This window comes from Camelina sativa, chromosome 16 (assembly GCF_000633955.1).
Source record: "Camelina sativa cultivar DH55 chromosome 16, Cs, whole genome shotgun sequence".
NCBI lineage: Eukaryota > Viridiplantae > Streptophyta > Magnoliopsida > Brassicales > Brassicaceae > Camelina > Camelina sativa.
In genome coordinates, this window is record NC_025700.1 from 10,146,394 (window position 1) to 10,163,661 (window position 17,268).

A 17,268-nucleotide genomic window follows, 5' to 3' on the forward strand; every position below is an offset into this window, starting at 1 on the left:
CCAAACCACAAAGCAGATCAAATCTTGTTCGTCTCCAAATCGCCGTCAAATACAAACAACCAACGTGTTTTGATGCAGATGTGAGATCTGAATCGAATCATGCTCAATTATGGAAGAATTCACTTTACAAAATCGAGATTCAGATCAAGAAAACGTTAGATTCTCTGAAAAAACCTGCTATAGCTGCGGTATTTATGCTTGGTCTACTTTTGTTATGTGATAATAATTGGGCCTTGGCTGCGTCTGGTGGTAGAATTGGCGGTAGCGCCTTCTCGTCTAGGTCTCAGAGTTCTAAGAGCTCTTCTTCCTCTTCTACAACGTTTTCTAAGTCGTCATCGTCATCAGTTCGAGCTACTCTTCGCCATCGTATCAGGTTCGAGCTACTCGTCGCCATCGTCATCAGGTTCGAGCTACTCGTCGCCATCGTCATCAGCTTCGAGCTACTCGTCTACACACTCGGAAAACTCCTGTTACTTGGAACCAAGATTATGGGTATCGGCTCCAAGCTCCATGGACTCAGCTCCGAGCTCCTCGGAATCGGCTTCGAGATCCGAGGTCTCTTGTTACGACAGTTATAGCAGCGGTTGTAGCCATTGCTTGGGTCGGTAATATCATTGCAGAAAAGTCACAGAACCACATTCTAACCAATGCTAAGACAACTAGCGTCCTTAGACTACAGGTGGTCTCTCTCTTTAGTTTTGAAACCTTAATTCGATAATATTCTCTTAGCTGCTCTGCTCACAAGGAATATATATTGTCATACCTGTAGGTTTGAGTGGTACGTTAGATGAATTACTAGAATAGTCAAATAATAGCTGAAACACTTGAGCTGAATAAAGTTTTCTCATTGTATTCATAAGACACTTCCAAAGAAAAAAAAAACTAGGAAAAAGTAGATGACAAAGTATTTAGTAAACCTTCAAAATGCATGACCAAATCATTTAGCTATACAGCTTCATTGGATTATGCTTCGGTTGCACTTACACTTAGATGAGTTTCTTATTCCGATATGTATATCTGTGTCAGGTGGGGTTGCTTGGCTCAGCGAGGACCTTACAACAAGATTTCAATAGCCTTGCTGAAACTGCAGATACATCCACACCGGAGGGTCTAAGCTATGTTTTAACCGGGATAACATATTCCTTGATATACATATACTTAAATCTTTTTTTACCCTATCATATGTGAAAAATGTTAAATGACCTTTTTCTTTTGTGTTTAGAATGAGACGTTATTTGGTGAAAAAAATGTTAATTTGACTTAAATGATGTAAATTGCTAAAATAAGTTGCAGGTGTTAATGAAAACTATAGTGACCTGTATAAAAACTACATATCATTTCTAGCTACTTGATTTTTCTGTGTATTACGTACAGAGGCAACATTGGCTTTGTTGAGGCACCCGGACTATTGCATCTCTTGTTATTCATCAGTAAGTCCAGAGGTTCTCTCTGATCATGAACGAGTTGCAACATTTAACATATTCTAGCCTGGTTCCATCACCTGGTCTAGTAATTATATGGTAGCAGAACCTAACCACTCTTTGATCTGTATCATGTACTTTTCAGGTGGATGTGAAGCCGTGTATAGAAGAAGGAGAGAAGCAATTTAATCAACTCTCCGTTGAAGAACGGGGAAAATTCGACGAGGAAACGCTTGTTAACGTGAATAGCAAAAAGATACGAAGCTCAAAGATTCATAGAGCTAGCGGTTTGAACAATGAATATATTGTGGTAAACTTATACAAAAACTCCAAAGTCTAGTGGGACAGGGTAGCAAGACAGTTATAATTAAACCTCGTAAAAATGGCGAAAGCAGTTATATAATTTGCAAAACACACTCGCTCCAAAGTAATATTAGGTTATTGTGCTTTTATGTGTTTAATAATTCTTTAACAGGAAGTGTTTTGTTTCATGATCAGGTAACCATATTGGTCGCTACAGAGGGTACACTTAAACTGGAGACAATAAAGGGAAGTGGAGATTTGAAGGAAGCCTTACATAAACTCGGGTTGATACCGAGTAACAAAATATTGGTAAGAGAATCATACTTGTATCCGTAACTTGCTTAATCATGAGAATGGTTTAGTCTTGTAAATTAAAGATGTGAAACAAAATGCTGCAGGCAGTAGAAGTACTTTGGACACCACAGAACGACAAGGACGTTTTGTCAGAAAGAGAAAGAGAACTACTTGAAGATTACCCACTTTTACGGCCTTTCTAAATCCGAACCGGTTTAGTATCATCAGCAAACCGTGCGATATATCTAGAGCTTAATTGGGTTGATACTTTGATTCCTTATTATTCACGGCCAAAACCGGTTTAAATATGATTAAACCAACATTTATTTACTTAATACCGGATTTTGTTCAATTCAACTAATAAACCGGATTGGTTTGATCCTATTATTGGTATGAATGGAATTTGAATTTTGAAGTTTAAATCAGTTTATTTTTCTAGTTATCCAATTTCAATCTTATTTTATTGCGTTTGTGTAGTTTCGGTTAGTTTTTATTTTTTATTTTATCAAAATCCATAGAGTACCTCTTTTCTTTTCGTTTTTTCTTTCGAGTTTTGCATTTTAATTTGTCTCCACATTATTATCAACCGGTTTCGATCCATCACTGATAGCAAAACCGGTTTAATAAACTTCTTCAAAATCTTTTTTCAAAGAAAAAGAAAGACGGTATTTTATACAACTCCAACTTACAAGCATAGAACCCCCTGGAAACAGATAACATGGAGATCACGACTCCTACTTAAAGGTAAAAGCCAACACGAGTTAAAGCTCAAAATACAAGAAAGATTACTCCTAATCCGGATAGACTCAAGGACTTCGGTTATATTTCATCTCCCTCATTCAAATCAAATCACGTACATATGGTCAATACTCAATATTAATTAATGTCGTATCATTTTTTTTTTTGGTGAAAAATTAATGTCGTATCATAGAGAGGGGATTTGGACTCTATTTCAGTTTTAGAATCTGCTAATTAAACTTGAGATAAAAACGAAACTGTTAATTAAATTACCTAATAAAAAGTCCGCAAACGTTTCAAGACGATAACTAATACCAATGCTCGTTTCTTCCCATATAAATATAACTAAAGGAGGTTAGTATTGATCATTCAGAAACATACTCGAGAAAGAGTCATTTGTACCAATATTATATTTCAATCTTCCTATTTCCTTCATCATGGCTATCAAAAACGTGATTTTTGCTGTAGCGACTGTATGTATTGTGGTTTCGGTAAATGCTCAGCTACCATTTCCATTCCAACCGAGTTCTCGTATACCAGGATTTCCTGATATAACAAAATGTTGGTCAACGTTGATGGATATTCCTGGATGCATTGCTGAGATTTCTCGATCCATAATCACCGAAAAGTTTGGTAGCATAGGTCCAGCTTGCTGCAAGGAATTTTTGGAAGTCGAAGCTAATTGCATCCCAAAAATTCCGATTAAGCCATTTTTCCCTCCTATGTTGAAGGAACAATGCTCAAGAATTGCTGGTGCAGTTCCTCCTACCACAAAGTAGAATTTTAAAATAGTTATGCTTTAAACCATTTGTTCGTTTTAGTTTTAGTTGATCAATAAAGTTGGATGTTATGATTTTGTATGCAATATAACGATATTTTAGTCACTCTTCAAGACTACAAAATCATACTCTACTACGAGGGGAGCAATCATATTTTAGTTACTTTTTTTCCCTAATGTTGTATGCTCGAGACAGCTACACAAGATCTAATACCACATGAGATCCGTTTCATTCCATACAATAAGCAAAGATTGTTCATCAATATCAAAAACATCGAAGAGCTATATCTATAAAGTTAGTTTTTTTCTCTTCTTATTCTGCCACCTAAATATTCACCTAAACACATTTTTTTTACTTTAAAATACTTATTTAGTGCATACAGTATTTATGTTACTTATAATTAATAGAAAGATTAAATAATAAATAATAATAAATAAAATATTAAAATAAGAAAAAACAATACTGGAAATTTTTTATTATTGGTATAATATAATTCAACTTTTCTTTTAAACTGATCGTAGTTTAAAAAAATTGTTTTTTATGCGTTCTTGACAAAATTGTTTTTTCGGTAATGTGGTTGAAATCGCAGGCGGCAGCGCAAGAGAAGTTTAAACTCAGCGTTGATGCATACAAGTCTCTATTGACTTTACACATAGGCATTGATGCACCATCTTAGCATTAGTTGATAAGGGTGCTTTTGAAAGTACTTCCAGAGTTCTACCAGTTATTTAGGTTTGATTCATGAGGATACCAGTTACGTGATTACATGCATAATGGCCAAGAATCATGTTAACCAATATATATCTCTCATTCTTTTCAAGATTTGACAACAAAAACAATATTATATGAGAAAGATTTATGTTCTTGCCGAGAAGTTTTTTTGCGTGTTTATTTATCTTTGTATAATTATTAAAAAATATAATTTATATATCAAAGTATTAATTATTTGTAATTCAGTTAATTTAGTCATTTTACTTATATTTAATGTAGTTTTCACAAACACAAAAATATGGTGTAGTTTTCAAAATTTATAATTTTTCATTTTAAAGGAAAAAGAAAATAACAATGAAAAAGAAATGTAAATACTTTTAAAGAAAGGGAAATAAGAAAGGAAAAATGTAAATCCTGTCTTTCATATATAGATGGCATGTTCTTTTGTTGATCGCTCGGTTAGCGACAACCATTGTGCAAAACGACAATAGACGTAGGAGCTGTCAAAACAATACGACAACTAAGGACAGTATTTTTTGAAATTGAATGTAAAATTAATTCAAACTCAAATGACTGTTTTACAATTGCTGCGGACTGTTATAGAAATACGTAGAGCTACTTGAGCAGATATTTATCCGATAAGACATAAGGTTGTCGTGTGGCAAACCAAAGGGGCAGTGTAACGCCCCGACCCTAAAATACCTTACCAAATTAAACTTTGTCCTAACTTAAGGCAATTAATTTTTCACTTGTTCATTCGACACTATGCGCATTTGGTTAAGTAAAGCATGCCACAAATAAGCATAAATGTGCAATTCAAATTTCAAGATGAGGTTCTAGTACAACGAAATTCATGCCAATAAGCTATTACATCGTTTTAAAATACTAGACTAGAAATCAAACTACCCAAAACCATCATCCTTTTCCTTCTTTTGCCTTTGTCACGCACGCTAGTCAGCCACATAGGTTTAGATCCTTGGATCTTTCCTTTCCTCCATCCAAAAAGGAGGCGTACGAAAACTAATTTGCTTAGTGGAGCGGTCATCCCGTCTCACTAGGCTCAGTTCAATAATCTCAAATCTGAAATAGGGTATATTCCAATCAAGTCATGCAAGTAAAATAAACACATAGAATAGTGGTCCAAATCGCTGAGACCAACCATCAAATTATTGCAATAAAAACCATTAACCATGACAAGCAAGCAAACAAGACTAAAGAAACCGCAGGTCAAGAGAACGACCATAGAACTCAGCCACATTCACACACTCACCTTTGTTTTTCGATCCTTGGTGCTAATTCTCAGCTATCTCTCATCCCACTCGTTCAATCCCTAATCTGAACCCGTGATACCACACAGACACATTGGTCATCGTTACCATCCGATGATAAACCGTTAATACTATCGATGGAATAGGTTGGAGGGTCACTTACCAATCTCTATCTCGACTATGACTCTCGGATTATCGACCATGGCTCTTAGGAAACTTGGTCTATGCTCGATGGATCTCTCTCTCTCTAGCGGCGGCTAACGGATTTCTAATGTGGTGCTCTCTCAAGAGCCTTAGGGTTGTGAATCTTTTTAGAGGGTCGACTACACCGCCTTGGACTTCCCCACAATGATAAGCCTTATCACGCCCTAAGTTCCTTATTCTTTCTCAACTATCCTTATCCCACATGGATTGCCTTTTCCGCAAGTTTCCATTTTTCTCGAGCTTCCATAATCGTGAGTCGGTCTAATTCCTTCACAAGGATTCCGAGTTCAGGGCCATCCATCGGCCCATAGTCATAACCGCATTATTGTTGGCCTATCAGCCTGGTCCATCGTTCACCAATAACTTTTGTACCATCCAACAGTCCGTGGTTCCGACAGTCCTTGTCCAAATCTTACTTCAGTGTCTACTCTCACTGGTCACTTCACTATTTCCTTTTCATTTGGATTCCTTTTCTCCAATTCAAACATCTGTTCACAACTGTCATTTCAGTAGTCTCGAACTTTCCATTTCTATTTCTTGGTACATTTGGATTCCCATGGACTAACTAGTCTGTCGTTCTTCGTGGACGGTACATCGTTCATCGGGACCATCGTTCCCTGTGAACGGTACAATCATCCCTCGTAGACGTACTATTCTTGGACCGCCGCACGTACCGCGTGCATAGCGTGTCCGATGCCCCGGTACCATCAGGTTACCCAAAGACGCTCGTTACAGGAAACCCCTTATCATATGTAAAATTGACTTTTTTTTTTATGGATGTAAATCGATTGTAGACATTTGTATCTATGAGCTTGACCAAACGTAGAGCTGGGAGGGGAGGTTCTCAATGACTCTGTTTGTTACGTTCATGCCATAGCTGATAGATAGTGGCTTGGAAAGTGTACCGTATGGTGAAGAGACGGATACAGTCACAACGGGTGTTGTTGATGACAGCGAGGAGGTGAGACTATTTCAGAGAGAAATCTGCTCCAAGCAGTCTTACCGTAAGAGTGAACCAGACTTCTGCAGCGTAGTGGCAGGTGAAGAAAAGATGGATCCTTGTCTCCTCTTCACCATAGAAAAGGTAGTTAGGATGGTGTGATGGGTTCATTTCTGCCGGCGGTCCCCTGTCGATAATCTATTTTGAACTGCCAACCAAGTTAAGAAAGCAAATTTAGGCGAAGCATTCGCAAACCAGACTCCATGATATCAGTTTGTTGAAAACAAAGGACATTAATGAAGGTGTCACTGGAAAATATGGAGTTCTCGCTATAAAAAGTACAGGCGTGATGCAGCGACGGAGGAGTCGCCACAATAACCAGCGATAACAAAATTAATACATGTTTATAATCTCTAAAACTATCAGCGATTGATTTCTTATAAAATTATGTTGTCCGTTCAGCTCTTCCTGCTTTAATTTTTAGTCACAGTCGCTGGGATAGCGATCAAACAAAGAACATGCCCTAGTCGCTTAAATAATTCGGAGTTTTTTGGATCCAGAGTTGAGCAAAATCTAAGGCGTTTAAGTTTTTAAAAAGATGAGTGAGTCGATCATGATAATAGAAGGAATGAACTGTCCGAAAAAGCGATGGATATATCGTCGATAGCAACGTTAGCATTTGTGGTTTGGTTAAGCTCGCCATCGAACTCTTGTGGCCGTTGTTGTGTTCATCGTGGTCTTCATGGAAAGAAGAACTGGAGCTGGTGATTATAATCTTTGCAGCACCGTTTTTGTATTCAGCATGTATCGTGGTGAGGTCTTTTACGTTCCAGTTCCAGATCCGAAAACACAGAACTCGGGTGATTGGTCTCACTTAGTCGGAATTGGGATGGTATCAGTGTGCGGCATGTCATACTACGGTCACACCATAGAATTGTGTATCTATGAATTCTCGTTGGTGGCTGGGTTATTGGCCGCCGTGCTACTCTCTTGTCCGCCAGTTGGTGTCCATGTTCAACAGGTTATCTACGCCGATTTTGTATTATTTTTGGTTGTGTATTTAAGTTACCAGCGACCTTTTTGGATCGCTTGTGTTTTCGTAGCGGCCTCGATCCTTCTCAATACTCTTCTTTTCCAAGGAATTCTTCGTCTTGATCATCATCTCAAACCCTCGGAGGAGGAGGACAAGTCTCATTATCTCAACGTTTAGGGATTTATTTTGCTTTGTTTTAACTTTTAATGTTTCTTATATCATCTAGCTACTGTGAATATAAAACAACATCCTTGTTTTTCGTGTCAGTTTATTTTTTCATTTATTTTTCCTAGTTAAACATTTATTTGGCTATACATGTTAAACGTAATCAACTTAATAAGTATACTATGAACGGGTAAATTAAATCTAATATCAACAATAATTGAAGTTTAAAGACGTTTCTTCAACATAATTGATACAATAGCTATATTTTCTCCCATATAAATAAACAACGGCTGTACTATCGTTCATCCATCAAAACCAAGCTTGATAAAGATACATATTAGAAGTTTTATTCCCTAGTGCAATATCTCATCATGTCTATCAAAAATGTTGTTTTTCTTCTTGCAGCCATATGCGTTGTGGTCTCCGTAAATGCTCAAATACCACAGTTTCCGGCTCCGTTTCCTTTCCCATTTCCATTTCAACCAATTCCAGGATTACCTTATATAACAAAATGTTGGTCAGTAGTGATGGATATTCCTGGATGCGCTACAGAGATTGCTCAATCGATATTCACTGGAAAGTTCAATAACATAGGTCCTGCTTGTTGCAAAGCATTTTTGGATGCGGAAGCCAATTGCATGCCGAAAATTCCATTTAATCAGTTTTTCCTCCTATGCTAAAAGAACAATGTTTAAGAACTGCTAGTGATGGTGCAGCCCCTCCTACTCCAAAATAGAGTTTAGAATTTTTTTTTTTTTCAACCTAACATTAATTAAAATAGAATTCCACTACAAAAAAACATGGTTTTTACGACTAAAGTTGGCGACTACATATGTAGTCGTTATTTTTGGCGAATATCTAACGACTATTGGGCGACTATTTTACGACCATAAATATTTGGTCGTACATTAGTCGCCTTTTTATGACTACATATAGTAGTCGGTATATTAGTCGTAATTTAGCGACTATTTTATGACTATATTGCATATCAGAAAAAATAGTCACCAGTTTAGCAACTATTTTATGACTATATCGCATACCGGAACAAGTAGTCACTAAATAGTCGTCAATTTAGTGACTAATATGTGATTCAGGGTAAAGATCGCTAAAAAGTCGCATATCAGTCGCTATTTAGGAAAATTTAAAAAATTTAAAATTTAGCCTCAAACCCTTAACCAAACTCCAAAACTTAAATCATAAACTCTAAATTTTAAACTTTGAATTTTTAATCTTAGATATTAATTCATAAACCATACAACCAAAACATAAACATTATTATATATACGTAAACCAAACTTTAGAACTTATAAGAAAATATATCCCAAATCTTAAATCTTAACCCTAAACCCTATATCCCAAAGCATTAACCAAACTCCAAAACCTAAATCATAAACTCTAAATCTTGAATTTTGAATTCTGGATCATAAAAATTAATCTATAAACCATAAAACCAATATTTAAAACCGTTTACATATTTTTTTACGAAAAGTAATTTTAAAAAAACCTACTAACTTATAAATTTAAATTATATATATATATATATTAAAACTAAATTTTCTAGTTCCATATTTCTAAAACTTAAATCCCAAACCATTATAAACTCTAAATCTTGAACTTTATACTCATACTTCAGAATTAAATAATCTAAAATTTACATTGAAAGATTTATAATATAGAGGGGAAATGAAATTTGAGGCCAATTGGAGGAAAATGAAATATGGGCCTACAATTCTTCAAAGCCTTACTCTTTCCCTCTTCAAAGATTTATAAAGATTTGTGCTTCTTCTTCTGCCGTAATTCATCTCTCTCTCTCTTTGAAATTCACACTTTGAAATTCCGACTATGAGCGAGCATGTTGCTGGTGGGTTCGAGATTGGCGATGATTGGATCTGGCCTTTCTAAGAAGGCGACAACTGAAAAGCAGTACAGCTGGTCTCCTGTTCCCCATTGGCCGATTAGCTCGATTTCGTAAGAAGGACGAGTACGCCGAACGTGTTGGTGTCGTTGCTTGGATTTAGTTAGCCGCCGAGGTAATTAGCCCTTCTCTCACAGTTATTTTGATTTTCAAATTCATAAAACCCTAATTTGAACGGGTTTTTTTTTTTTTGTTTGTAAATTATATCTGTGTAAGTTATGGAATTGACAAGAAACACAGAGATGGATAATAAGAAGACTATGATTGTATCACTTCACTTTCAGCTTGCAGTGAGAAACGATGGGGAGCTGTGTGAGTTGGTTGGTGATGTGAAGATTTCTAATGGAGGTGTTGTTGGGTTGTTGTTCTTATTCTCGTTCTCTCTTCGTTTCGTTTTCTTTCGTTTCTAATTGTAAGTCTTCTTTGGTTCATTATACATTTCTTTGTTCTGATGTTTGTGAGATCGTGTTAAACCCAATCGTTTCCCAGTTCTATTGTAGTTTGTAGAAACTCACTTTGATTTTGTCGATGAAATCTAACCTATTGTATGATATCGTTGAGTTTCATGATCTTCTCTTCCGTTGGTTTTCAATCATTTGTCATAGATGTTCCTGCCTTGCTTCAATTTCCACCTGTATTGCTCAAAGGTGCCTCTTTTTTTTATGTATTGTTTTGTTTAGTTTTATTTGCCTTGTATTTGTAGGAGAAATGGCTGAAACCAAGGTAGTGGTTCCAGAGTCTGTCTTGAAAAAGATCAAGAGGCAAGAGGAATGGGCTCTGGCCAAGAAAGAGGAAACTGTTGCTGCCAAGAAGAAGAGTGTTGAGACCCGTAAGCTTATCTTCAAGAGAGCTGAGCAGTATGCCAAAGAGTACGCTGAGAAGGTAAAAGAGACATGCTTTTGTTGGTTTTGGAAGTAATTAAGTAATTAAAGGAGACTCTGCCGTTTGTTTGCTTCAGGTCAATCTTTAACATTCATCACAAAAGCAAAAGACTTCCTATATGGGGAAAGCAAAGCAAGCTCCATTTCCCTCGTTTCAAGCTCAGCCATTAACCCTTGATATTTTTAATTATGTTTTTAGTTTGATTTTGTAATACATTTTTTTGTTATATCATGGTTTCATAATAATAAATATAGTATTTTTTATTTTTAATATCAATTCATTCCAAAAACAAACAGTTATTCAATATATATATATATATATTAAAATAGTATATATATAATGCTGTATAAATACAATATTGTTTAAATACATAATTGTCAATCAGTCGTTAATTAGTCACTACATTATGACTATTTTGCGTAGTCGTAAAATAGTCGTAGCTCAGTCGTTAAATTTAGTGACTATATTAAGACTACGTTTACGACTATGCAAAATAGTCGTAATGTAGTCGCTATTTGGTGACTAATTTTACGACTATGCAAAATAGTCGTAATGTAGTCGCTATTTGGCGACTAATTTTACGACTATTTATTTTAGCGACTCTCGATTTACGACTACTGGTTTTGGTCGCTATTTAGTCGTAACACACCGATTAGCGACTAAATAGTGACTAATAGTGCAATCGTTATTTGCATGTTTTCTTGTAGTGCTCCTAGAATTGTTGCCCAAACTGGAGGGAAGATGTTTACATAATTCGTTTCCGACAATAGCAATCTAGAAGAACGAGCTAAACAACCAGCCTTCGCATTGGACGTTCGTGGGATTTTGGAGAGGGTGAAAAAAGGCAAGGAAGCACTAAGCACCCGGAACTCGTCAAGAAGTGTAGAGAAGGTCGGCCACTCCTACGGGGCTTGCACCATTGATAATAACTCTGCAGAATCCGTCTCGAACCTCTGACAATCAATGCCTCTGGAAATGATACACTCTATCGCCCATAATAATACTTCCAACTCCGAATGAAGTGGGGACGCACTGCGACGTTGACATCTGGCACCCAAAACTAAAGTTTGATTCTCACCATCACCACACCACCAACCTAAACCTGAACATGGTTCTGTAGATTTCCACGAACCATCAACTTGACAACGAATTATCATTTCCGGAGTATGCAAAGGTTCCGTCAAACCGGGCCCAACCCTTACGGCTATTTGGGCTTCCTCCCACCATGGTTTAGAATTTTATAATCTGTCAATTTTTTTATTTTACAAAAAAAAAATTTAATAGTTAAGCTAATTCAACATGTTCAACTCCAAAAAAAAAAATATACAACGATACTATTATAGCATTTGAGAAGTTTTTTTTTTAACCGTTGTTTCAGTTATCCTTCAGTTGACATGAATAGCACCGTTCAAGTGTACCATATCTCATCGAACATGGAGTTTAGTATAAATTTTATCTTGCAATGATTTAGAATTTGAAATTGTTTTCATAAATCCTTTAGAAATGTCGATCGACACCATGTTGGTTGAGTGTTGGTCGACACCAACCTAGTGTCGGTCGACACCAGTGACGCGTTAGCGTCGGTCGACACCGACTTAGTGTCGGTCCACACCAGACTTGACCGAGTCTTGTTTTCCTGGTTTGTTGTGTTGTTTGTGTTTTGGTTGTTGGCTTTAATAATAGAATCTCAGTTGCTTGTGTGTATAGCCCAGTAGATGGGAGGATGGCCTCACTGAGTGTTTATTAAATACTCATGCATCTCAATTTGTGTTTGCGGTGCAGGTAAAGGCAAGTGTGAACGTGGAATCAAGGCGATGAGGAGGAGGATGATGTAGGGTCTCATTTGTGTGTTGTTGGTTATTTATGGTTATGTGTTGGAACCTTGGTTAGAGTTATGATAGGTTGTTGGATAGAATGGTTAGGAATGTTATTGTATTAAGGATATGTTGGTTTGGTATAGTTTGTACGTTTCCGCTGTGTAAGAATGGTTATGGCTGGTTTAAATGATGTTTTGTAGTTTGGGTTGATTTAATTAAGTAGTATGGATGCTTAATTATATATATAGTATTTTTAAAAAAAAGGGTCGGGTCGTTTCAATATCCCACATTGAAAGTTGAGTAGGATCTTAACTGGTATATATTAGATTGTGGGCTTCCAACTCAAGGCTTCCAACTCAAAACCAATTGACTATAAGTGGAGAGGCTCATATCTTATATATACCAGTTAAGATCCTACTCAACTTCCAATGTGGGATATTGTATCCCTAATATGCCCCCTCGAGATGATGGTTCTTCTAAGCATCAATCTCGGTATGTTTGGGCATGAATCGGCGGGCCAACTATTAGGCAGGGCCGATTGTGGATTGGGTTGAGCATGTGCGGACCGGGCTCTGATACCATATTAGATTATGGGCTTCCAACTCAAAACCAATTGGCTATGAGTGGAAAGGCCATATCTTATATATACCAGTTAAGATCATACTCAACTTCTAATGTGGGATATTGTATCCATAATAGTGGTAAACTTACAGAAACACACCAAAGTTAGAACGTTTAGTGGGATAGTGTAGTGATTTTAGTTATTCACCGGGTCTTGAAAAGCATGAGTATATTAATAATGAAGCTCGATCAGACTTTTGACTTGTTTAACAAGTATGTGTTTTCGTGGGTGGGTACATACATTAGGTTATTGTACTTTAGAGTTTAAATAACTGTTTAACATTCAGCGTTGTACATGTTCAGGTAACCATCTTGCCATCTTGGTGGCAGCACAGTATCCACGTGAACTCCAGACAATAAAGGGAATTGCTGATCTGAAGGAAGCCTTGGAGAAACTCGGATCAATTCCGAGTAGCAATATTATGGTAAGAGACAGACTTTGTATCTGTAATTAGCATCAATCATGTGGGAACGGTTTAGTCTTGTTAATATATGAATGATTTTTGTATGTATAAACGTTGCAGGCAGTAGAAATACTGTGGACACCACAAGACGAGAATGATGTTTTGTCAGAAAAGGAACTACTTGAAGATTACCCACTTTTGAAGCCTTTAATTTCTACTAGTTAAGAAGCGTGAGAGACACCTTGAAGGATGCAAAACTCCCTTGTATTCATGTAATTCGTTGAAACCTTGAAAGGAATTAATACCGAAGCAAGGAAATTAAGAAAACACTCTTACTTATTATAATAAACTTCAAAATCTTTTTTCGAAGGAAAAAGATAGAAAGTACTTTCTTTGTACGACTCCAACTTTACAAGCATAAAACCCTGGAAACAAATAACATGGATTCAGTACTCCAACTTAAAGGTAAAGCCAACACGACCAAATTAAAGTTCAAAATGAAAGATTATGAACCGGTTTTAATAGATTAATTCTTAGCTATTCCGGTTTGAATAAGGGCCTTCGGTTGTATTTCATCTCCCCAAATCAAATCACATATATATGGTCAATTCTCAATACTTTCTAATTAATGTCATAATGTCGTATAGTAGAGGGGATTTGGACTCTACTTAAGTTTTAGAATCTGCTAATTAAACTGGAGATAAAAACGAAAATGCTAATTAAATTACCTAATAAAAGCCCGCTAACGTTTCAAAACCATAGTACCAATGCTCATTTCTTCCCCTATAAATATAAGTAAGGAGGTTAGTATTGTTCATCATTCAAAAACATACTCGAGAAAGAATCATTTTTACCAATATTATATTTGAATCTTCCTATTTCCTTGAACATGGCTATCAAAAACGTGATTTTTCTTGTAGCGGTTGCATGCATTGTTGTTTCGGTAAATGCTCAGCTACCATTTCTATTCCAACCGAGTCCTGGTATACCAGGATTTTCTGATAGAACAAAATGTTGGTCAACGTTGATGGATATTCCTGGATGCATTGCTGAGATTTCTCAATCGATAATTACTGGAAAGTTTGGTAGCATAGGTCCAGCTTGCTGCAAAACATTTTTAGGAGTCGAAGCCAATTGCATCCCAAAATTTCCGATTAATCCATTTTTCCCTCCTATATTGAAGGAACAATGCTCAAGAATTGTCGGCGCTGTTCCTCCTACCACAAAGTAGAATTATTAAAATAGTTTTATGTTTTAAACCATTTATTCGTTTTAGTTTTAGTTGAACAATCAAATTGATTATATGATATTATATGCAATATAACGATGTTTTTTTTTAAATTATTAAATGATATATTCAGTCACTCTTCAAGAATGAAGAGTACAAAATCATACTCTACGATTTTGTCAAGCCTCATTATCTAAGCTGCGTGAAAGTTATTTTGAAGCCACTAAAGAACACTTCTAAAAAAAAAAAAACTCAATTCACAGCCACAACTAAAACTGCCAACAGGTCTTAGTTTTAATGTGAATGGTTTAAGTAAGGGAACAAGCCAGATAGTTAAAGCCGTCTAGCTGAACTGAAATGTATCATAAGCCCACCCAAGCTGAGCCGTAAAGGCATTTACAATTTCAGTTGCAAACATGGGTACGAAGGAGTCTGTTCTATGATTCTATCAATAGGAAGCTATACTTCCCAGTGTACTAGACTTAGAATCAATTAATAGTTCACCTTTGATACTAATGCTAACAACATATGGGCAAGAAAATCTCACCCCCTAGTGAAAACTTCCAAAAGTTCATCAAGTGTGTGGAACTTTTTGAAACCAAATCTGAATAAGCGGTTTATTGGTTGCTAAATTTAGAAAACGGCTACGCAAGATCTAATACATGAGTCGTTTCATTCCATATAATAAGCAAAGATCGTTCATCATTGAAAAACGTATGGAGCATTAAACATTAAACATATATTTGGCGATACACGTTAAAACATAAAATTTATCAACTTAAGTACACTATCACACCAGTGAAGTGATCTTAGTGCAGTGGCAGGAGGTAAGTCCATTTGTAGAAGGCACAATCACACCAGGGATCGAGTCCCGCTTCCTACGAATGTAGGAATTTGGCTAATGGGCCGGCCAGTTGTGGCCCAATGGTTGACAAAAAAAAAAAAGTACACTATGAACGGCTAAATTAAATCTAATATCAATTGTAGTTAAAATTCAAAGACGTTTCGTCAACCTAATTAATACGGTAACTTTATTTCTTCCCATATAAATAAACATCTGCTGTATTATCGTTCATCCATCAAAACCAAGCTTGATAAAGAAACATATCTGAAGGGTATTTTTTGTTCCCTAGTGCAATATCTCATCATGTCTATCAAAAATGTTGTTTTTCTTCTGGCAGCCATATGCGTTGTGGTCTCGGTAAATGCTCAACTACCACAGTTTCCAGCTCTGTTTCCTTTTCCATTTCCATTTCAACCAATTCCAGGTGTGTCAGGATTACTTGATATAACAAAATGTTGGTCAGTAGTGATGGATATTCCTGGATGCGTTACAGAGATTGCTCAATCGATATTCACTGGAAAATTTGGTAACATAGGTCTTGCTTGTTGCAAAGCATTCTTGGATGCGGAAGCCAATTGCATGCCAAAAATTCCATTTAATCCGTTTTTTCCTCCTATGCTAAAAGAAAAATGTTCAAGAATTGCGGGTGCTGGTGCATCTCCTCCTACTCCAAAATAGAGTTTAGATTTTATAATCTATAGCTTTTTACTTTTCAAAATTTTTATAAGAATTTAGCTAATTCAACATGTTCAACTCCCAAAAAAAAATACAATGATATTATAATAGTATTTGAGAAGTTTTATCTTTTTTTAACAGTTGTTTAGTTATCCTTTAGTAGACATGAATACACAAACAATTTTCTTATGAAAACTATCGTAGAACCCAAACTTTGATCTCAACCATTGTTCCCCATCACATCAAAAGAGAGAAAGCCGACGGAAAAAGAAAACCGTAGTGCTTCCTTTTTAAAATGTTTAATTAATTACTTAATTAATTTGATTCGGTTTTAGATTAGGTTTACTTTAGTTTAGTGCTTTGTTAGTTAGTTAAAAACAGAACAGTACTAAACAAAAGTTACAAAACCAATGTTTGTAGGTAATTAGATGAAAATTCTTATTCTATGGAGAAATATATTTTGAACTATGGATTAAAAGAGATATACATGTTAAAAAATATTCTTACGGAGACATCTAATTTGAGTCAAAGTTTGAGCTCTATATTACTTATTACTTGATAATGTATAGTGTTATGAGAGAAATAGGTCGTCAACCTGAATTTTGACTTATTACTGTTGGACGAAAATGTACACTATATTAAAACTTTCAAAATGAAAAAAAGACATAAAGTCATGTTAGAATTAAACCAACACCCTTAATCTTCTACTAGATTTATATTTTTTTGTTATTAATGTGAAAACTGTTGAATATAATCATATTTATTCAATATTAAAAATATAAATCTATATAGATGTTACATTTATTTTATTAAGCGATATCTATTTTATACAATTTTTTAATTTTCACAATTGATTTAATCGTCGATTTGGTTTGGTTTGGTTTTGGGAAACCATTGAACCGGGTTACTTAAGTGGGATTTCGATGACATAAGGGTTNGTAACATAGGTCTTGCTTGTTGCAAAGCATTCTTGGATGCGGAAGCCAATTGCATGCCAAAAATTCCATTTAATCCGTTTTTTCCTCC

General features: G+C 35.8%; 5 protein-coding genes, 1 long non-coding RNA gene and 1 pseudogene across 7 annotated transcripts; all 7 read left to right on the forward strand.

Moving 5' to 3' along the window:
- LOC104753540 lies at window positions 195-13,720 on the forward strand. The gene is made up of 7 exons (XM_019237738.1): window positions 195-555; window positions 621-679; window positions 1,027-1,136; window positions 1,382-1,430; window positions 1,567-1,731; window positions 1,920-2,033; window positions 13,616-13,720. The coding sequence occupies exons 1-7, from the start codon at window positions 195-197 to the stop codon at window positions 13,718-13,720; spliced, it is 963 nt and encodes a 320-aa protein (XP_019093283.1).
- LOC109129416 lies at window positions 3,148-3,535 on the forward strand. The gene has a single exon (XM_019237638.1). The coding sequence runs from the start codon at window positions 3,194-3,196 to the stop codon at window positions 3,533-3,535; it is 342 nt and encodes a 113-aa protein (XP_019093183.1). The 5' UTR covers window positions 3,148-3,193.
- Window positions 8,228-8,536, forward strand: LOC109129568. Its single transcript, XM_019237918.1, has one exon. The coding sequence runs from the start codon at window positions 8,228-8,230 to the stop codon at window positions 8,534-8,536; it is 309 nt and encodes a 102-aa protein (XP_019093463.1).
- Window positions 9,636-10,895, forward strand: LOC104750272. Of its 2 annotated transcripts, none has more exons than XR_002035767.1 (3): window positions 9,636-9,886; window positions 10,056-10,653; window positions 10,730-10,895. It is a non-coding gene; the product is annotated as an uncharacterized LOC104750272 (long non-coding RNA). The 2 variants fall into 2 exon arrangements; XR_002035768.1 differs by having other exon boundaries at window positions 10,063-10,653.
- On the forward strand, window positions 12,938-13,046 carry LOC109129569 (annotated as a pseudogene).
- Window positions 14,385-14,726, forward strand: LOC109129475. The gene has a single exon (XM_019237739.1). It carries the CDS (start codon window positions 14,385-14,387, stop codon window positions 14,724-14,726), a length of 342 nt encoding a protein of 113 aa, XP_019093284.1.
- On the forward strand, window positions 15,871-16,245 carry LOC109129476. Its single transcript, XM_019237741.1, has one exon. It carries the CDS (start codon window positions 15,871-15,873, stop codon window positions 16,243-16,245), a length of 375 nt encoding a protein of 124 aa, XP_019093286.1.